Source organism: Poecilia formosa, unplaced genomic scaffold (genome assembly GCF_000485575.1).
Source record: "Poecilia formosa unplaced genomic scaffold, Poecilia_formosa-5.1.2 Scaffold42, whole genome shotgun sequence".
Classification (NCBI taxonomy): Eukaryota; Metazoa; Chordata; class Actinopteri; order Cyprinodontiformes; family Poeciliidae; genus Poecilia; species Poecilia formosa.
The window spans coordinates 1,820,877-1,839,939 of record NW_006799981.1 but is presented as its reverse complement, the minus strand read 5'-3'; the positions used below and the strand labels follow the sequence as shown (position 1 = coordinate 1,839,939).

The 19,063-nt window shown below is 39.0% G+C and overlaps 1 protein-coding gene across 7 annotated transcripts in view; it reads right to left on the bottom strand.

The window, feature by feature from the left end:
• Positions 1-17,487, bottom strand: part of mymx (myomixer) — a 42,607-nt gene extending 25,120 nt beyond the window's left edge. For 3 of the 7 annotated variants that reach the window (XM_007551482.2, XM_016671202.1, XM_016671201.1), the window contains exons 1-11: positions 15,656-17,487; positions 14,829-14,915; positions 12,914-13,051; positions 8,986-9,132; positions 7,925-8,116; positions 5,955-6,041; positions 5,653-5,771; positions 5,453-5,567; positions 4,161-4,238; positions 3,966-4,081; positions 2,381-2,543 (exon numbers count right to left, since the gene is read on the bottom strand). In XM_007551482.2, the coding sequence (XP_007551544.1) occupies positions 2,381-2,543; positions 3,966-4,081; positions 4,161-4,238; positions 5,453-5,567; positions 5,653-5,771; positions 5,955-6,041; positions 7,925-8,116; positions 8,986-9,132; positions 12,914-13,051; positions 14,829-14,915; positions 15,656-16,171 (1,758 nt within the window). In that variant the 5' untranslated portion in view covers positions 16,172-17,487. The remainder of the gene's footprint in view (positions 1-2,380; positions 2,544-3,965; positions 4,082-4,160; positions 4,239-5,452; positions 5,568-5,652; positions 5,772-5,954; positions 6,042-7,924; positions 8,117-8,985; positions 9,133-12,913; positions 13,052-14,828; positions 14,916-15,655) is intronic. The other 4 variants (XM_016671203.1, XM_016671204.1, XM_007551483.2 and 1 more) reach the window with 4 other exon arrangements.
• Between the last annotated feature and the right edge of the window lie 1,576 nt (positions 17,488-19,063).

Below are 19,063 nucleotides of genomic sequence, written 5' to 3'. Positions count from 1 at the left end.
CGCAGCATCTGGCCGCAATTAGTCGGAGAAACAGACGATAGCCATGTTTACCTCCAGAAACAAGAGGCCGTAACTACCGCTAACACAAAGACAAAGATGTATGGACTACTGAGTGAGGCATGTTCTCATAGGTACAGAGACGATAAGACTGGGGCAGTTTACCATTCATCTTTCAAGAGAGACCAATCTATGTGAAAAACATCACGGATATTTGGGCTGAACAGTGAGAGAAAGTCATGCGATGACAATGTCAGTCATGATAAATCCACATTTCCCTCCGTCCTCTTTATCTCTGTCACCTTTGGCATCTTAAAATCCACCATCTGTGTGAGGTGTGGGCATCTGTAGCGCCATCCAGCAGGCTGCATCTTTTGTTGGCACTTGAAGTGTGAATTCCTCACACTTGGATTATAAACAACCAAGAAATATCACATTCCAAGCAGTTCCTCTGAGATACTGATGACTGCACACACTGATACTAGGCTAACAATAAACTGTAACGTCACATAGAATACCTGAAAAGTAGGGATGGGCGATATGGACTTAAAGTTGTGTCCCAATATTTTATGATACTATCGTGATATAGATAAAAGTGATAAGAGGAAATATTTCTTATTTTTTATGTAACTGAACAGCTGTGACTGAATGGTGCAGCAATTAGCCTCACAAACACAAAAGATACCCATTTATAATATGCTTCTTTAAGACTCCAGTCACATAAAGAAGTCTGGTTTGTGTTACTTAAATGCACACTGTAGCTAGATTTAATAATATTTTAAAATTTACTGGTACTTATTGATAAGAAGATATAGAAAAATAGCGAAAATAACAATCCTAAAAATACAGACAGTTTAAAGGATTTTCAAATATTTATTGGAATTTATCATGACATATCAAAATCTAATAAGAAATGTATCTCGATAAATGAGAAACGATACGATAAATGCCCAACCCTACTAAAAAGCATAAATAGGGATGGATGGATGGATGGATGGATGGATGGATGGATGGATGGACGGACAAGAAAAGACAGAGAAACAGATAGAATTATGGGTAGATGTATCCAATTTAAAAAAAAAATGTGATGGAGAATAGAGTCTGTAAACAAACATCTTTCCATACTTATCCAGATCTGTACTCGCATAACCCCAACACACATTTCATATTTTTCCTGTCTGCACAGTGGAACCCTGCTATATAGGAACATGTTTCATGGATGATAAATAAATAAAATAAAATCATATAATTCAAAAACTTCTGCACCTGCACCTGTTTACAGTGATGGCGTTGGATTTTGACAACACAGGGCTTTATTAAGAATGGTTTTTTACAATCTCTTCCATAAATAGGAACACAGATAATGCATCCCAGCAGATCCCATCTCCCAGTTAAGGGAAGACTGGAGCCGGACCAGTCGGACCAGTACATGCCCAAACTGAAATCAACAATTCTTCCACCTTCTATTAGATATTTTCTCTCATGACAAAATGAAACGAACATCTGCCAAACTTTAGAAGCGCACTTCTGGTTAGCTTTGTCCAAAGGGTCTCTTTCCTTTTCTTCTAAGTAGCTCAAATCGTGAACGTAAAAGACTAAAAATACACATAATTACTGGTTTTTGACATACCACGTCGTTTTCCGATGCTTATTTTTTCAAAAGAAGCCAAGAGTATTTCCTTGTAGGTTTATCAGCAGCTCTTGGGTTACTGTAGGAGCATGCACATGTTCAATAAAGCTTTGAGAAACCTCATGCTCAAAAAGCAACCCAGCAGTGAATCCCAGACATTTTATTCATATGGCATAAATAAATGACTGTATTTATGACATAATGGATATACAGTCGACTTTAAATAGGATTTGGAGCTCAATAGAAAGACCCATTTACCCTGGCACTCTGTTTGACTGTACAGAACTTTATATTTTCAGTGGAAACTTAAAGAAATCCTGTGCCAGGATAAACAACATCCTAAAAGCTCTTCCTATGACTTTCACAGGGCAGCAGCATCAGAGACAACCCCAGACTTGGATTTTATTTGTCAGATTAAGGATAAGGCTAGCAGAAACCAAGTAAAATTATATGGTGCTCTCCAACATGCAGGAGTTTCAGAGCCAGAAGAGGAATCTGTTCTGACTGTATGTGACGAAGGGATGGCTCTAAACTGGAACATCACAAGGTGCTTTTAAGTGCAATTAAGCTGCTGGAAGGGATGGAAAACCAGCAGCGTGTTTGTTGCCAAAACCAGAAGTTGCAGCCTGGCTCATTTGTCGGACTTTATTTTGGAAAAACCTTGACTAAGCTGCAAATCCGGCATTTTCCAAACAAAAAGACAAAGTGAGTCATTTACTGCAGCCACAGATCTTATCTCCCGCCACTACTCACTCTGCTGCCTTTCAGACGGTTCTGCTCCTCCTTCACCTCTTTTCCCATGATCCCATGTGTCTCAGATCCCATGATGCATTGGGCTTCTCGCGCTGGAGTCAGGAGGTCAGCGTCTTCCCTGGTGAAAGTGGAGCCGGAGAGGGAGTCTGTCGTCCTGTCGCTCCTGCAGGCGGAGCAGGAGGTTACTTTGGCGCTGACAGCTGGACCTCAGAGACCAGCGCTGAACTCCAGTTAAGGCTATGAGGTTTTCTACCACTGTTTGTTTTATTCCACTTAAATAGTTAAAACTAGAGCTGATAGAACAGCTGAAATGATGTAGAGTTGGGAGCAAAAGATAGGCTACTCTCATGGGAGGCTGGGTCTGAGAAATGTTTGGATGTCAGGAATCTGGACACGTCTGCTTTTTTACATGAGAAGTAACTTGTTATTTTCCTTTCCTTCACTTTGTTTCTTTTACACTCATTTGCTCCTTTTCTTCACATTTGTCACATTTTATTTCCTTTGTTCACATTCCTTTGGATTGGTTCCCTTTCTTGTCAGTAGCTGTTTCCATTGGCCATACAATTGAGCAATTTGACGTTTTAAAAATAAATTCGCTTAATGGAAATACGACAGTTTCGACAGTAAAAGGTTTTGGCACAAGGTGGATTTTTTTGGAAGTATCGACATTGGTTTATTTTGCAAAAACTGTTTTTCACATCACATGAGTCACATGATCAACAACTTGATGTTGCCACTGGCACAAACCACAAAGAAGACGACGACAGGAAGTAGTTGGAAGATCGTGTTTTTAAAGGCTTATTGCATGAACAAATTTATTCACGTGTGATTTGAATTGTGTTTCTTGAAACATTGCAATTGCAAACTTGTGGGGGGGGTATATTAGCGGAATAACATTAAAGTTTTGTGCACATTTGCAATGAAGGCTCAGCTAGTTGCTTCTGTTTTTCACTTTAGTTTCCTTTTATTTCTTTTGATTTTGCTTTTTTCTTTTCCTTCTCTTGACTTGCACGTCCTTTCCCTCCATAAGCAATCCCAATCAATCACTGTGTCCATTTTGTCAATGTAACGTTTTTTGTTCCAGAATAAAATAACACTTCTTGCAATGTTTCCTTCTGCTATAAACAACAGATTAATTTATCTAACGCTAAGACAAACTGCTACTACTTCTAAAGAATATTAGCTTATTGTACATGCAGCGCCACTGTAACAAAATCCAGCTGACATTGCTGAAAAACAAAACAAAGAGAGTCATTATTACTTGTTGGAGATTTTTTTTTTTTTCTGATAGCGTAAAACTCCCAGTGATGTAACAGTCTGGATACAAACTGTACGCTATTAAACAAACAAATAATGACTCCATAAAGTTACAAAATATTCTTGTTAATGTTTTTTTTCATCTCAGATTCAGCAAATTGACCGACTGAGATGATGTCACTGTTTTAATGGTGAGAACAAAGCAAATCAGTGCAGCAGAGTTGACGTAATGCGTCTTTCACGTAGATCCATCTTCCAGATCATTACAGACGTTTGCAGCTTTTCACCCCAACGTGTAGAACACACTTCATCCTCACCGGTGACGTACCTTAGATCCCTCTGGAGGAGCGCCCAGCAGTCTTTCACTTCGGCCTGCTTCTTTGTGACGCCGGCAGCCAGGCCGGGGTGCAGTTTGGGCAGCTGAGACACGCTCACATCCAGCATCTACCGAACACAGGCCTGCAGTTAGGCGGAGACGGCTTCTGGAGCAGCATGCAGGATGGGGAAAAAACTCTGTTCTTACCATGATTTGACCGGCAATGTCGCGGATTTCTCTGTCGCCAAAGGTGTCCAGGTCTTTGGATGCAGGCATGCTTCTCCTCTGTTGGGAAAATATGTTACAGTTATCATCAGTGGATTATTATTTTATTACTTATCTTGTATTTTGCTTTTAAACTTGTTGCATTTATTGATGGCATTATTTCTGCTTTGTCTTATATTTCTTGTTTATTGACCTCATATTTCCAGACCTTTGTATGATTTCAGAATAATGTGACACATTGACGGTTGGTGTGAAAAATACACATTGCAGTATTTATATCATGTAGAAAGACTAAACTCATAAGTTTATTTCTTGTTGGAAATGGAAACTCGGAGTTTCTAGGTGGTTTTTCCGGGTTGCAAAAATTAATCAATCAGGTTTTATTTGCATAGCGCCTTTTAGCAATAAGGCATTTCAAAGTGCTTTACATCATAAAAACGCAAAAATACAAAGTCATAAAACACACAGTCAACAACATGACATTTTACCATTATTACACATCAGATTATTGATTAATGATTCATGACTACGTTTCAAAAGCAACTTTAAACTGCTGGGTTTGTAGTCAGATATAAAGGAATTCAATGTTTCAACTGTTTTCTGGAAGTTTGTTTCAGATTTGTGGTGCATAGAAGCTGAATGCTGCTTCTCTATGTTTGCTTCTGGTTCTGGGGATGCAGAGCTAGAAGACCTGAGAGGTCTGGAAGGTTGATACAACAACAGCAGATCTTTAATGTATTGTGGTGCGAAGCATTTCAGTGATTTATAAACTAACAACAGTATTTTAAGTGTATTCTCTGAGCTACAGGGAGCCAGTGCAGGGACTTTAGAACTCGTGTTATGTGCTCTATCTTCCTGGTTTTAGTCAGAACGACAGCAGCAGCGTTCTGGACTAGCTGCAGCTGTCTGATTTTTGTAGGCAGACCTGCGAAGGCACTGTAGCAGTAATCGATGCGACTACAGATAAACGCATGTATGAGTTTCTCTAGATCTCGCTGAGACTTTGGTCCTCTAATCTAAAATATCCCCATTAGATGTGTGCAAAGCGCGCAGACGTGTATATAAGCAAGATAATTTCCTTTGTTAGTTAGAAGTTCGATAAACTGCTCTAGTACTTCTCCTCGATCAAGTAAAAATCCTTGAAACGAACATTTGTATCTGCCTCTGTTTTGATTCTGCCTTAATGCCAATTTTTGAAACATCTAAAACAGAGAGTTAATAAGAAGCTCTCAGAACATAATTATGATTTAGTATTGGGCTTTCTGTCACTTTACCATGTTGTTTATAGCATCCAGAGTATTATCAGCCTGCTGGTAAAAAGACGATATCTCCAGTGCGACCTGAAGGTTCTCGTGGTAGTTTTTCAGGTACGACTGGACCTTCAGCCACCTGCATGAAGAACATTACGCCTTGTGGTTTCAGCCTGGAGATGTTACATGAAGCATTTACGTTTCGCGTAAAGCACAGAGCATACATTTTATTGATGTGTTTCTTCCTGATGGTGATGTTTTTGCCATCTGCCTTCCCCAGTTTCTCCAGCTTCAAGGCCAAGTTGTTGATCTCCTCATGCAGGTTTCTGTGGAGCTGCTCATCCTGTCGCAAAAAGAGCAGAGACTTTAGTTTCCCTTCCTGAATGTCCTGAAGGTCTGTTTACAATCAGACAGGGGACACTGATAAATAAGGCTGTTACCATCTGGGAATGCATTGTTTAACTGGTACAAAGCTTTTGTCAGTGTAAGTTATGCATTGTTTTAAATCCATTTTTACAAGGCTGACCTGTTTGAGATCAAGAATTCTCCTGGTGAGCTGCATTTTGTCAACATTTTCCCCCAGGACACTCACCAGAGACTGCTCCTCTTCCTTCTGTCACACAGAAAGTTACTGTTTATAGAAGTGGTTTTTGCAAGAAACCCAACAATCATTTATTTTCAGACGCACAGTGGCAAAAAAAAAAAAAAAAAAACATTACTTATGCAACAAGGAAGATATAAAACAGAGTTCTGGTCAGATCTTCGCATTCGGTCATCCCACAGGCATGGATGTTACATTAGCTTCAAGGAAGGGGCTCCAAAGTGCAGCGTGGAGTTCATTAGAGGCCACTGGAGGGATTTTGTTCAAATTTGAAACCACAGTTCTTTGCAAACGGACACTTTTTCAAAAATATTTTAAGGCGGTACTTTTACTGACGCATTAAGATCTTCTTAGTTGTTTTCTCTTTAAGCTTCATAGGACCAAAAATATACCAGATCTTTACACAGAAACAGACTTGAGCACTAAATATATCAAATGTTTTCAAAGAAAGAGACACCGACAACTTCTTGCCCAAGACAATGGAGAACAGACCCTTCTTTTGATTGAGTAAATGTGAGAAACGGTTTTTATAATCAGACGATTGTTTAGTTTTATTAAAATGTTCATTGTTGAGCAGGCAAAGATGGGACATATTTTAAACTCTCTCCCCCCAAAATTTATTTTATTTTTGTGGTTCATCTGTATTTTCAACTTGAAAATTTGGTGAAATGTTGTTGATCTCTAAAAAGAACATGTGGGCTCAAAATCACTGAGGTTGAATTATTACTTTTTCTTGAAAAATAATAGTTCAAATGCATCAATAAAGGCATCAAATGCATCCCAACTAAGCTGGATATTGCATTCAAAATGAATATGAAATACTTTAATCCTGAATGATGAAGTGGGGAATGAATGTTTTATAGATTTCACAATTAATCTCCTTCATTACAATCCCACAGATTCATCATCCATTCCTCTCTCCCTTGTGCCTGACGCAGTCAGGAACAGAGCGATAAACACCAACCTAGAATTTACTCCCTGGCTTGTTTTTTTGTAATGATAGGCAGATGTTTTAAACAGTGAGTATGCATGTTCAAAAAATAAAAGAGAAAGAAGGAAATGTCTTCAGGATGGCGAGTATATTTCCTGTATAAGGAAGAGCCACTTGAGTACTAATTATCTTGACAACTGTTGATCAGGTTGTCTAACTATGGAGTGAAAACAGTCTCAAAATATCTCTGTGTGTGTGTGTGTAATACTGGATTTGTAATCCGTGGTGTAAGCATCTCTGTGAGTTGTATCTGTGAAACATGATTTGTAAACTGGAAAAACTAAATTTGTAACTCCAGGTACTTGTAAATATGTGGTCAAATGCATGTGACACGAATATGAAGAAATTACGAATACAAAATAAAAGTACACACACACACACAATTACAATTTCTACAATCGTTAAATTTCTACACACACATTTTTTAACTTCAGCCTCACAAATCTGATAATATCGAATTCAAACCTCCTCCTACGCCTCCAAATGTTAAATAAGTATGCACAAGTCGCCTGATGCACACAGACACCTGGTTATGAGTCCATGAGGATTTTTCAGACTCGTTTCACGCTTACAAACCGCCTCGGATTCGTGCGTAAATGTGGCATTTAAATGCCACATTTACGCACGCTGGGTCATCTGATTTTCATCTGATTTTTGCTCGAAGTCTATAGTGTTTTCATCCTCTGAACGTTTGTCACTGTGCTTGTCACCGTAAAAATTTTCTTTTTACGGTTTACAAATTATGTTTCACAGATACAACAGTCCAAAGTTACACACAAAGATGCTTACACGGATTACAAATCCAGTGTTACACATGCACAGGTATTTTGAGACTATTTTCTCTCCATATGAATAAATGAATAAATAAATTAATATTTTAGTTTTAGAAAACATGGCTGCTTACCTTCTCTTTAATCCAAGCTTCCAGTTTGTCCACCTTCCTGTCGAATTCCTGCAGGCTCCTGGCTCCACCCAGAGCGTGGGTCTGATTTGCGGCCGTCTGCTTCAGGGTTTGCCACTGTTCCCTGAGCTGACTGAGCTGCTTCTTCACCAGGTCGGACGTTGGGTTCAGCTTGCAGATCAGCTGTTCACCCAGCTTTAGAGAAATAAGACTCGGTTCATTTGAGCTGGAGGCAGCTGGACAAATAACACTGTTAACTCTACCAGTTGTTCTACCAGTTGTCTGGATTTGTTGGTTAAGGAAGAATTATTACGACAATTCAAACTTTCCAAACATCATTTTGATCTAGAATAGTAAAGGTGGATATGTATACAAAGTGTCTTGAAAAACTATTTCAATGTTTTCACAGCTTTAAAACAAAAATGTTTCTGCTGCAATTACACTAAATCTTCAAAGATTCATCCCAACTAGCTCTACAAATCTGGAGAAATGTTTCCCTGTTAATCTGGAATATGTCAGAAAGCAGAAATATTCAAGTCCAACTACGGATTGTGAGTTAAATTTATGGCACCTTCAAATCTGGTTATACTTTAATATAAACCATCCAGTTGTAGATCTGGCTGTATATCTGAACTGGATAAAGCGTAAATAAATTCAAAGATTTGAAATAATTTAACATTTAAATTTGAGATTTAATTAGAAAGCTTAATTTGTGAACTTCAAAGAATAATAATTATAGTTTGATACAATCTGGTGCTTTAACTGACTTCTGATAGCAACTGCTTTTATTTAACCCTGCCAGAGTAAAAAGGACTGAATACAGAGGCAAGCTGTGTTTTTCAGGTTTTTATGTGTAACAAATAACTTTCCTTAATCTTATTAACTGTGCTACTTTGCGTCTGTCTATGAGATAAAGTCCTTATAAAATACAATGAAGTTTGTGAACGTAATGTGACAAAAATGTACTCATTAATTTATGCCATCTTAATACATTTAATCAGATCACCATCACATACATCTACACATTTGAAATTTAAATCATGAGTGCGCAGCGGGTTTGCGACCTGGTTGAGCTGAATCAGGGTGTTCTCGAAGTCTTTCAGGTCTCTGTGAAGCGTCTGCGAGGCTTCCTCCCAGTCATGCAGGGGCCGATGCTGAACGTTACATCCGTCTTTCAGGTCCTGGAGTTTGCTTTTCATCCACGCTTCTGCCTGCATCACCAAAAAAAAAAGACACAAACTGTTTCAGATGTTCATTACAGCTCGTGTAGTCGCTCATTTATCATCACACCGGGATTCAATTTTACTTTACACTTGAGAAGCGTTTCTTTTTTATCATTGTACCCATTATTAAGTGACTGTGGTATATTTTTACTCTACCCTACAGTGTTATGACGGTTTGGGAACATGAAAAACAGCCTCGTGTTCTCCAATGTCATGCTATGTGGAGCGGAGGTTTGTCTTGGCTGGAGCTCGGACTCGGTTGCATAAGGCTTTGTCTTGAAAAGCTGCCTTTTCCATCAGCACTTCGCATGAAGTAAGAAGGCCGCCAAACAAGGTGGCCAAAATGTGAAATGTCTGAAGGAGCGTATTTGTTTTCTTAAAGAGAACATGGCATGGAAGTCAATGAGCCACATACGTCTGAAACACACACAAAAAAAGTCCAATAAATCAGGTTAGATTCTTGCTCCTGTCAGAATGATCCCACATGAGGCATAACAGCGATAAAATCAGAAGAACCTCATATGCTGCAGAGTGTCAAATAAAGGTTCAAGCCACAACTAAGTCATAATAACGTCACATCAAAACATTTTATGGAGAAGGGTAAAAAAAAAAAAAAAAAAAAAAAAGAGAAGAGAACTTTAACCCGACTTCTAAATCTATAAAATACATCAAGGGTGAACACACGATTGAGCCACTTTTGGGTCGTGCTTAAAGAGTGATGTTACTCTTCCCCAGAGAAAGGGGGTCATTAACTTTCCGAAGCGCTCCAACCCCCAGGCTGCAGACATATTGCTGGGTTAAGAAGAGGGAAAGCAGCCTCACACAACAGGCTTGCCCATATCTGCTCACAATGGCTCCCATGGCATTATAATGACCTCATGCAGGAAGTCTATGATTCGTTTGTTTCTTCCTGTCCACTCACCACAACAATGGTCTGTTTATCAAAATGTGCAATTAGGGTTTGTTCTAGTCACAAGAAATGGAAACAAAAATGTCAACTTTAAATAATCACCACTGAAATAAATCCTCCTGAAAAGCCTTTAATCAGAATGAAAACTTTGGAAAATGGTTACATGACTCCACATGTTTTGTTCTCTGTTTGTGAAATGTTTCCTGGTTTCTAATATGATATAATGCAATATTGCACCACTAGATGGCTAAAAAATAATGTCAAGAGTTCAAAAGAAAAAGCTCTGGATAGAAATGAGAAAACTCGTGGGATTTGATAATTGTTCTTATGCAAACTACAAGTCATAACACAAGCCAATAAAAATCTATTTCTCTCTGCTTTACGTGTTGAAATACAAAAAGAAGGTTCTCAATAGCATTATTTGTGAAACTACTAAGGAGATAATAGATTTACACAAAAACTTTCATCACTTAATATGTACACAACACAACAGCCTTGTCTGGCTGATTCAGAAGCTTAAATTTTTCCTGTTAAAATTCCTATAAAAGGAAGGATTCTTATTCTATTTCAAACTTTGAATCTGGAAAATCCTATTTTGTCATGAAGACTGATGAGGCCATTTTGGCTCGATCCACCATTTCATATTTTTGTAGTTTGTGGTTGTTTTTTTTCCAAAACTTTTCAGGTACAATGAGAAGTATGCCACTGGAAATTTCATAGGAACTGTGTATTGATTCACACACATTTTTACTTTAAACTAAATGTGTTGAAATTAACTTTTCTGGTGTTGTATTTTACATTAGATTTAAGTATTTTTTTTTTTAATCATTATTTATCTCCAAACTTCCTGAAATACTTTGTTGAAGCTGAGGGAGATGAAATGGCATGCAATAGTTGATTTTACTGATATGAAGTGATTTGCTCAAAGAGTATCAAATGGAGGTTAACATTAAAACGAAATAGGGCCAAACGGTTTAGTATTAATGGATTCACCAATTCACAAGTTTTCTTGTGGAAGTTATTTGAGGAAAACCTAGTTATGGATAGTAAATCAAAAATATTCTACGGAAAATGCAGCTTGCAGCTGAAATACCTCACCATGCATAAAAGTTAATTTGATGTTTGAATTATTAATATAGGAAACTATGTGCATTTTTAGAGGACATCTGAAGTATTTGCACATTTTATTAACCAAACTCTCTTTCAAAACCAATGTAACTATTGTTTGTTTTTTTTCAGACATAATTTACTCCGTCTCTCGAGTCTTCAGCTTAAATTTTAAACTTGATGAAAATACAGTCAGGACAAAGCAAGACAGATAAGGAATAGTCCATAAAACTGTGTCAGTGTTCTGGTCCATGTGGATCAATGTTTCTTTCTGCAGATTGAGCTCATGTCTGACGATTGCATCACACCTGAGATGAACGAGTTTAAGATGATTTTCTAATTGTTGTGCAACATATTCCTTGGTCAAAGCTGCCACTCATATAAAGAATATATGGTTTCATCATTTTTCATGTTGGGTTGCATTTACATTAAATCAAAAACGCACTTTGAGCTGTATAGCTTCAACCTGTGAACATGCGCTTTCACATTTTTGAATGCATAGACTGGAGAGAAATGCCAGCAGTCAAACAATTACTAAATCCCTATAGTCCTCAACTCAGGTGTGACGTCATTCCCAGACCTGAGCTCCACCTTCAGAGATAATCTCTATAGCTCCATGTTTTAATAACTCTTTGGAAAGTGCTTAATTTTCAAGGGCTGGTTTTAGAAAATAAACTGTTGGAGATCTTTGTTTGGCAAGGTATCGTTGTTGCAGTGGACAGAAAAAAAAATCCCCTTTCAACAAGTTAAATCTTCACCCCTTAAAATCGTCTATCACTATGTTTCACCTCTCAAAAAGGAACACAGCTTGGCTTGAAATAAAGTGGGAGATTAAGTTTTTTTCTCCACTTTTTCTATCATAAAACAGTAAATGGTGAAAGGCGAGATGTTTTGCAGAGCAGCTGCAGAAAAAGAAACGTCTCTCCATTAGGCGACCTGCTTTTCCCTCGAAGCGTGAACCATTAGGGGCCTTTAAACGTCTCTGAATGGAAATCTCACTTCCGCTTTCAGAGCAGCAGAGCACTAAAACATTTTCAAAAACAACAGCACTCAAAAACACCAATTATCAAAAATATTTTAGAGAGCTATACTTTTTTTTTTTTTTTTTTTTTTTTTTACCAATGTGAAGCTACTTTCAGCACAGCCACATGTCACATGTTTGTTTCAGCGGACACATCCGAAATGAAATTCCTGTTTTCGGGAGTTTACTGCGTATCGCTTGTTCGACAGAGACTTTGATGACAAACGCGACTGCATCGACAAAACGTCGCTCTGTTAAACTCCATGAAAACGTCTGTGTGTGCTCCGGAGGGGACGCTGCGATGAGATAACACAACCAGTTGCGCTGCTTGGCTGAGTTTCTCTCAGCCATAGGCGTGAAGAGACGGAGCCAAACGATGATCTCATCCCTAAATAATTGGTTGTGGCGGCTTCCCCTCCCCTCTCCCTCCCTCCCCCTGCTGAACACAGCTCACACAGTTCTTGAGACAAAATAAGAACCAGGACATAGTTTGTTCCCACTGGAGGGTCACGCAGAAGGCAGCTTCCTTTCTGATTTCATCTCAGCAGCATTACTTCATGTTTCGGAGATGAATTTACGGCGCTTTCTATCCATCAAAGGAGATTAAAAGTCCTGATAAGCTACTAAAAAGGGTTTCATTCATGAACTTCATTTCATGTATAGGCGCCTCTTACACAGCTTTACAGTGCAGAATAAACATTCACATTGTGTGTTTGCTTTGCCTGTTTTACCTGCAGTGCTTCTTTGTTGAAGAGAAAGTTTCGTTGAGTGAAGCATTCACCGTGGGATTTAGCAGCTGCCAGCGCTTCGTCCTGCTGATGACTTTCTCTCCTCTCAAGCTCTTTTTTCTGCAGCTCAGGTGCTGAAATCTGTGTGACCACAAAATGCACAGAAGAAGGTAAAAACCAGGGCAAGTAAATACCGCTGTTTCTCTAGTATTAATACATGTGTCTAATTACATCAGTAAATTTTTATTTGCTGTAATTATGCCTTCTGAAGTAAAGCACGCACGCATTAGACCTCCAGGCCAGCAGGGGGCAACCAATAGTGAACTCTGAGAGACAATTTAACCGTTCAGAAATGGCTCATTTAAATTTGCCTCTTCTATATTTCCTTACAGTTTTAATTGTTTTATTCCTGACTTTCTGCGTAGGACATGGTGTACCATGCATTGTTTGTTAATTGATAAAAACGCTTAAATACAAGGAAAAGTAAGAACATGGTTTAAGCTTATTAATACGAAAGGGGTTGGTTACAGGCAGGAAATGACAGCAAAATTTAATTAGATGTACAAATTGATAGACCAACAAATTAACCTAGAGCCACCTCTGAGCTTGTGTTGTTTTATTATCAAACTTTATCAAGAAGCAGCAACTTTTCATTTTTTCCGGTTTAAAAAAACGTATTTAAAGGAATTTTAAATCAGTCAATAAGTTTCCTTTTTAAAAGAAATTTATGATCTTAAACGAGTTGATGACTGTACAATTTGTAACTCATAAAAAGTTTTCCCAACGCTGTTACTCTGACGACCTTATTTGGACATTTGCGCCCAAACATTGTCCCTGCCCAGGAATCTTTTTCCAAGGGTTTTAAAAGTGCACAGATGGGAATGGCACGCCAACCAAGTTTTTTTTTTTTTATTACATATTTGCAGTCCAGTTAATAAGGTTTGAGTGCCCCCAGTAGCACAGTCTAAGTCATCCATAGTTCACAGTAAACTACGCTGACCAACGCTAAGAATCCCCTCTGCGCACAGATCAAACTCTATTTAGGATCCATTTGGTCCTGAAGATATCACAGCATGTGTTGGGTTGTTCCCAAGTTCCCACCTAACAAAGCCCTACTGTCAGCACCATCCAAAGTGAAATGAGTGCGGCTGGCACAGTTACAGTAACGGAGGGGCGTTCCTCCTCTCCCCTCAGGAAACATCTGGGCACGAGAAGGAAGCAGGAACCAACAGATCCGGGTCAGTTTCATGTAAAGTATTCACCTCTGAAGGTGAATATACCAAAAATATTTTTGCTACAAGCAATTTCTCTGTTGTTTACAACATGTGGGTGGAGGAAAAACAAGCCAGTTTTGTTAAGAGAAAACAAAATGATGTGTCAGATTAGAGAGAAATGCAGCCAGAACTGAGGAGGCATGTTATTTTAACACCTCAGTGAGGTTTTTCTTTTGTTAACATCTTCCCTGACTTCATGTTTTCCAGTAAGCCCTGCCTCTTCCAGATCTGCTGAGCTCTTCATACTTTACATGCACTTTAACACCACTTCGATGGGCCAAATTCTTTGCAAACATTTCTTTTATAAATGTTAATGGATATTAAACTACAACTTGATCAGAGATGAAATGTTTATATTTCATCTCCATGAGATTTAATTTAGTAACATATTTCAGGTTAGCAAAAGCACTAAAAGTCCATGGCCATTTTTTTTATGTCTTTTTATTGGTGGGTGAGTCTTTGTCGTATTTTATTTATTTATTTTACTTAGAAAAATCTGCTAAAAATGTAACTTTCCTTTGGTACAAATAATCACTTGGGAGCCCAGAATTTATTTGTTGTTACAACTTTTCACTCAGTTAACAGAAATTAACGCTTTTCTAACATGTGTTCGCTTAAAAATAGCCGTCAAGTTAGGATCTTACCTCGACTGATTTCTCTCCATTTAGTTTTTCCCAAGTTTGTTCCTGCACAGGCAGAAATTCATCACTTCCGTCTTTGCTGAGTAAAACCTAAAAGATTTAAACAAACAGTAAAATGTTTCAGTAGATAATAAAACACAAACTGTGTTACACTCATGTTGCATAAGTGTTTTATACGAGAGTAAATAAAACTACAGACTATAAAACTGTCTGTAGTTTTATATTGTTAGTTGGTCAGTTTGTTACTTTCTTACTTAGTGGTTCATAATAGTAATAATAATGATAATAATAATTTGCATTTATTTAATTTTTATTATTGCTATTAATTTAATAATAATTATTATTATTATCATCAGCATTATTCTTATTATAGTTATATTATTATTATTGTGTTAATTTAGCAAACAATTATTTAATTAAGATTAATTGTAGCCCACAATTTTTAGCATTTTTCCTATTCATTTTAATAAATTGTCATTTTTCACTGTTGTGTTGTACTGAAATTTTTTTTATTTTTGACATAATCCAATATTTATTAAAAAAATAATAATCCCTCATCATTATCACCATAATCAGCAGCATTATTTATTTGTTAATATTTTAAGAAATTAAGTCCTAAACATTTTTGTTTGTTTTATTTTGGATAAATATCCATTCTGCTTTTACAAAATAGAATAGATGCATAATACATTCTCTGATTTTTATTTTTGCTTTTGCCCTAAATTAAATTAACTGAACTTAAATTAATTTAAATTTTGTGCTTACAACTAAAAATATACTTTTTGAATATATAAAATATCAATAAAAACAAGTGATAATGTATTTTGTACCTTAAATTGAGAGTTGGGTTTATTTTTGCAGCTAACCTCCACGATTTTTGGCAGATGTTGATCTGGAGTGCTGCTGCTGCTGCTGCTGTTGCTGTTGCTGCTGATGTTGTTGTTGTTGTTGTTGTTTCCAGACGTGGAGCATGTGACCGGTCCCAGCACTGTCTTGGAGTCTGATTGGTCTTTGCTCCCAGAGATGGTGATCTTCTTGATGGATCTGGAGACGGCAGAAGGAGAGGCGATGTTCTGGTTGAGGTGGTCCTCCGCTGCCACGTGCTCCGGCTGGATTTTGACGGGGGCCGTCTGGTCGACGGTCGGTAAAACAAGACGGGAGCCATGTGCACAGACCTGGGATGTGCTGAGGTAGAGCGAGTTCAGGTTGCGCTGTAAAACGCAATTATCCAGAGCCTCACTGGGCAGATAACTCTGTGGAAACTCCTGGCATTTAGTTACAGAAGGAACAGAGAGCCTGGTTCCAATGGTGAAGGGCTGCACCTTCCTTACAATACTCTCAGACATCCTGGTAAAAAAATATATATATAGAAAACTCACTTATGTCCCCTAAACAGCTGTCCAGTCTCTTGCTCAGAAAGTGAAGAGAGAGTGAGATCAGTTCTCCACCTTCTTGTGCATGTTGAGAATGCACAGGACGCAGCCCAGGACGGCTTCCTTTGACTCCTGGGATCGAACGCGGTCCCAGATGTGCCTCAACGCCGTGCCAAGGTGGGCAGCGCCGGTTGAGAGGCTTCTCCTGAGGAACTGAGCCAGAGAGCCTGCCAGTCTGCTGCTGAGGAGCCTGATGACCAGGGAGCGCAGCAAGATGAACACTGGCATGCTGCCTGAGCGTGCTGCGCTGAAGTATTGGGAGGGAACAAAAAGAGAAAAAGGGAAGCTCGGAAAAGGAGGGGGAGAGAGAAGGGCTTGTTAGGAGAAGGGATGAAGTCACCACTTCGTCACTCTGCCTGTCCTTCTCTCTCTCTTTCTCTCTCCGTCAGGAGTGACAGATCAGGGAGCTGTAAAGCCTGGCTGTCAAAACTTCCCTCTGAACCCGAGCAGAAAAGCTGCTCCGATAAGCGGCAGAGAGCAATGGAGTCAAGGGCTGTTACCTCTGTTAGACCTCTTCAGTCTCCGCTTATCCTCCATGAGGTAATGTCCTCGACCGAATCACCCGCACACACTCCCACGCTGCCTCTCCCTTACCTCCTCTTTGATGAGCAAGCTTTGCCCCAAGGTGTTGTGCTGCTTATACGCAAGAAAAGACACGAAAGAGGAGGACGAGCTTCAGAGGCTCATGGCAGCTCAGTCAGTCTATTAGTGACGGACTCAACCCCAGGCTCCACTCCTTCCACCCCCATCAGAAAGGAGCAGTTGTCTCACAGGTCACAGCTGAACGGAGCAGAGCAGCTTTGGCACCACAAGTGTGGAGTGTTTTCTGCTGGAGCAGCCGAGCAGATGATGAAACCCGCCACTCCTTTACGGTCGCTGGGGTTTCGGAGAGCAAATGTTGGGCTGACTGATTGAAATAACAGAGGTGGTTTGCTCCTGACAGTATCAGGGGGGCTGAGGGGGATTAAGAGGGCAAACAGCAGAGAAAATATTTGCAGGGAGCAGAGGGGGAAATCTGCCTCTTCCCTTAAAAGGAGCTCTCACTCTTCACACCGCTGCCCTCTGACTTGACCTCTGCACCTGCCTTGAAGACTCTCGCAGCAGTACAGGCAGCTATTGTATTCCCTTTTTCCAACAACACTTGACTTGCAATTCCTTGAAAAAAGTCATAATACCTCAAACTTCAATGGATTTTATTGGGATTTTGTGGTCATAGACCAATGCAAGGTGGTGTTAAAGGGGAAGTATTATGTATTTTCCAGGCATATAGTGGCATTTTATAGAATAATAAAGTAATGATGTTACCACTGACATACATAAAAATGCTGTATATATTAAATATGACAGCGTACAACAAATAGATTCTCCTAAGCCTTGGATCTCTGCTCCTCCTTTGATTAATGCTCTCCTCGTCATTCTCTTTATATTTCCAGATGATGGATGAACAGTGCTCTGTGCTCAAAGATTGAGATATTGTTTTACAACCCAAATCTCCACAACTTTATCCCTGACGTGTTTGTTTCGAGATTTTGGCTTCTGAAAAACTCTCGAGGCCTTATTTACAGATAACAAGGCAAGTGTTTGTAATTGATTCCATTTAAGGGGCATCAGAGTAAAGGGGGGTTGATTCCAAATCATGAATCATTTTCTTTCTTCCTTGTCTTGGTGTATCACGTCAAATCATATTAAAATACATGAAGGTTTATGGTTGTAACCAAAAGCCCGATGTGAATACTGTTTTGAGTCTCTGTTATTTTGTTGAATTCTTGGACTTTCGAACCTTTCTTTCCCCTTTTTTTTTTTTTTTTTCCTGATCTCCTCTGTGTTCACGTGGTGTTTTTTTAGGAAGTACAACCAGCCAGCAGTGAGACAGCACTTTCTCAGCAGGACTCCATTCGACAGTCACAGTCATCATGGTTAACAACGCTTCTAAATGAGCTCTGGTTTCATGATGAAGTCATCTAAAGAAGAGTTTTATGTGCTGCAGCTTGAAATCAGAGAAACACTCTGCACACCCTGGGAAGTTACTCACAGAGAATGGGTGGAGTTCATGAGGTTTGGCGAACTTCAAAATGGCATTTTCCTTCGTTGGTAGGCAAGCGACTCTTTGCGAAAGCAGTTTATGTGTTTAGTGGTTACGCAGTGTGCGACTACCTCGATTTCGGTGAAATGCTAATTGCGTACACTGTTAAATTAACTCTTCCTGCCTTGACCACGCAACATTTGCTGTGCATGGAAAATAAGAATTAAGCGTCTGCCTCAGAAGCGCAAAGTGTTTTAATGGTGTAAGCTAGCTTTGTTTTGCAGACTTAGAAGTTTCACTTTGTGCAAACTGCTTCAGTTTCATTTTGAGGTTGTTTTACTTCTAAAAGAACATCAGTGAAAGTTGCAGCAACATGGAGATGAGTTTAGGGTAAGCCTAAACTCATGGAGTTTAGGCTCCATGAGTTTATGTACATTATAAATGTACATTATAATAATGTTTCCACATCCAGATTGTGATGGTACAAATCTGCATGTCCATGCCCTCACCAGTCGTTTGGCATCCGAAGCCAACACACGACCCCAGAGCGGCTCATGTATTTTTAATAGTGTAGTCTTACTACATCAATATTCTCAAAGAAATTAGTTAAGTTGTGTCAGAAACCTGACGCATTAAATGGTTTGTACCTCCTGAACAAAGCAGACTCAGAGCTGGCTGGAGAAACAACGTTTTCCTCTTCTGGTCAATCATCTGGTCACTTTTGCAACCCTATCTGGGATTAGTGGAAAAGCAGTGCAGGGAGAGTTTGATCTTAACATAAT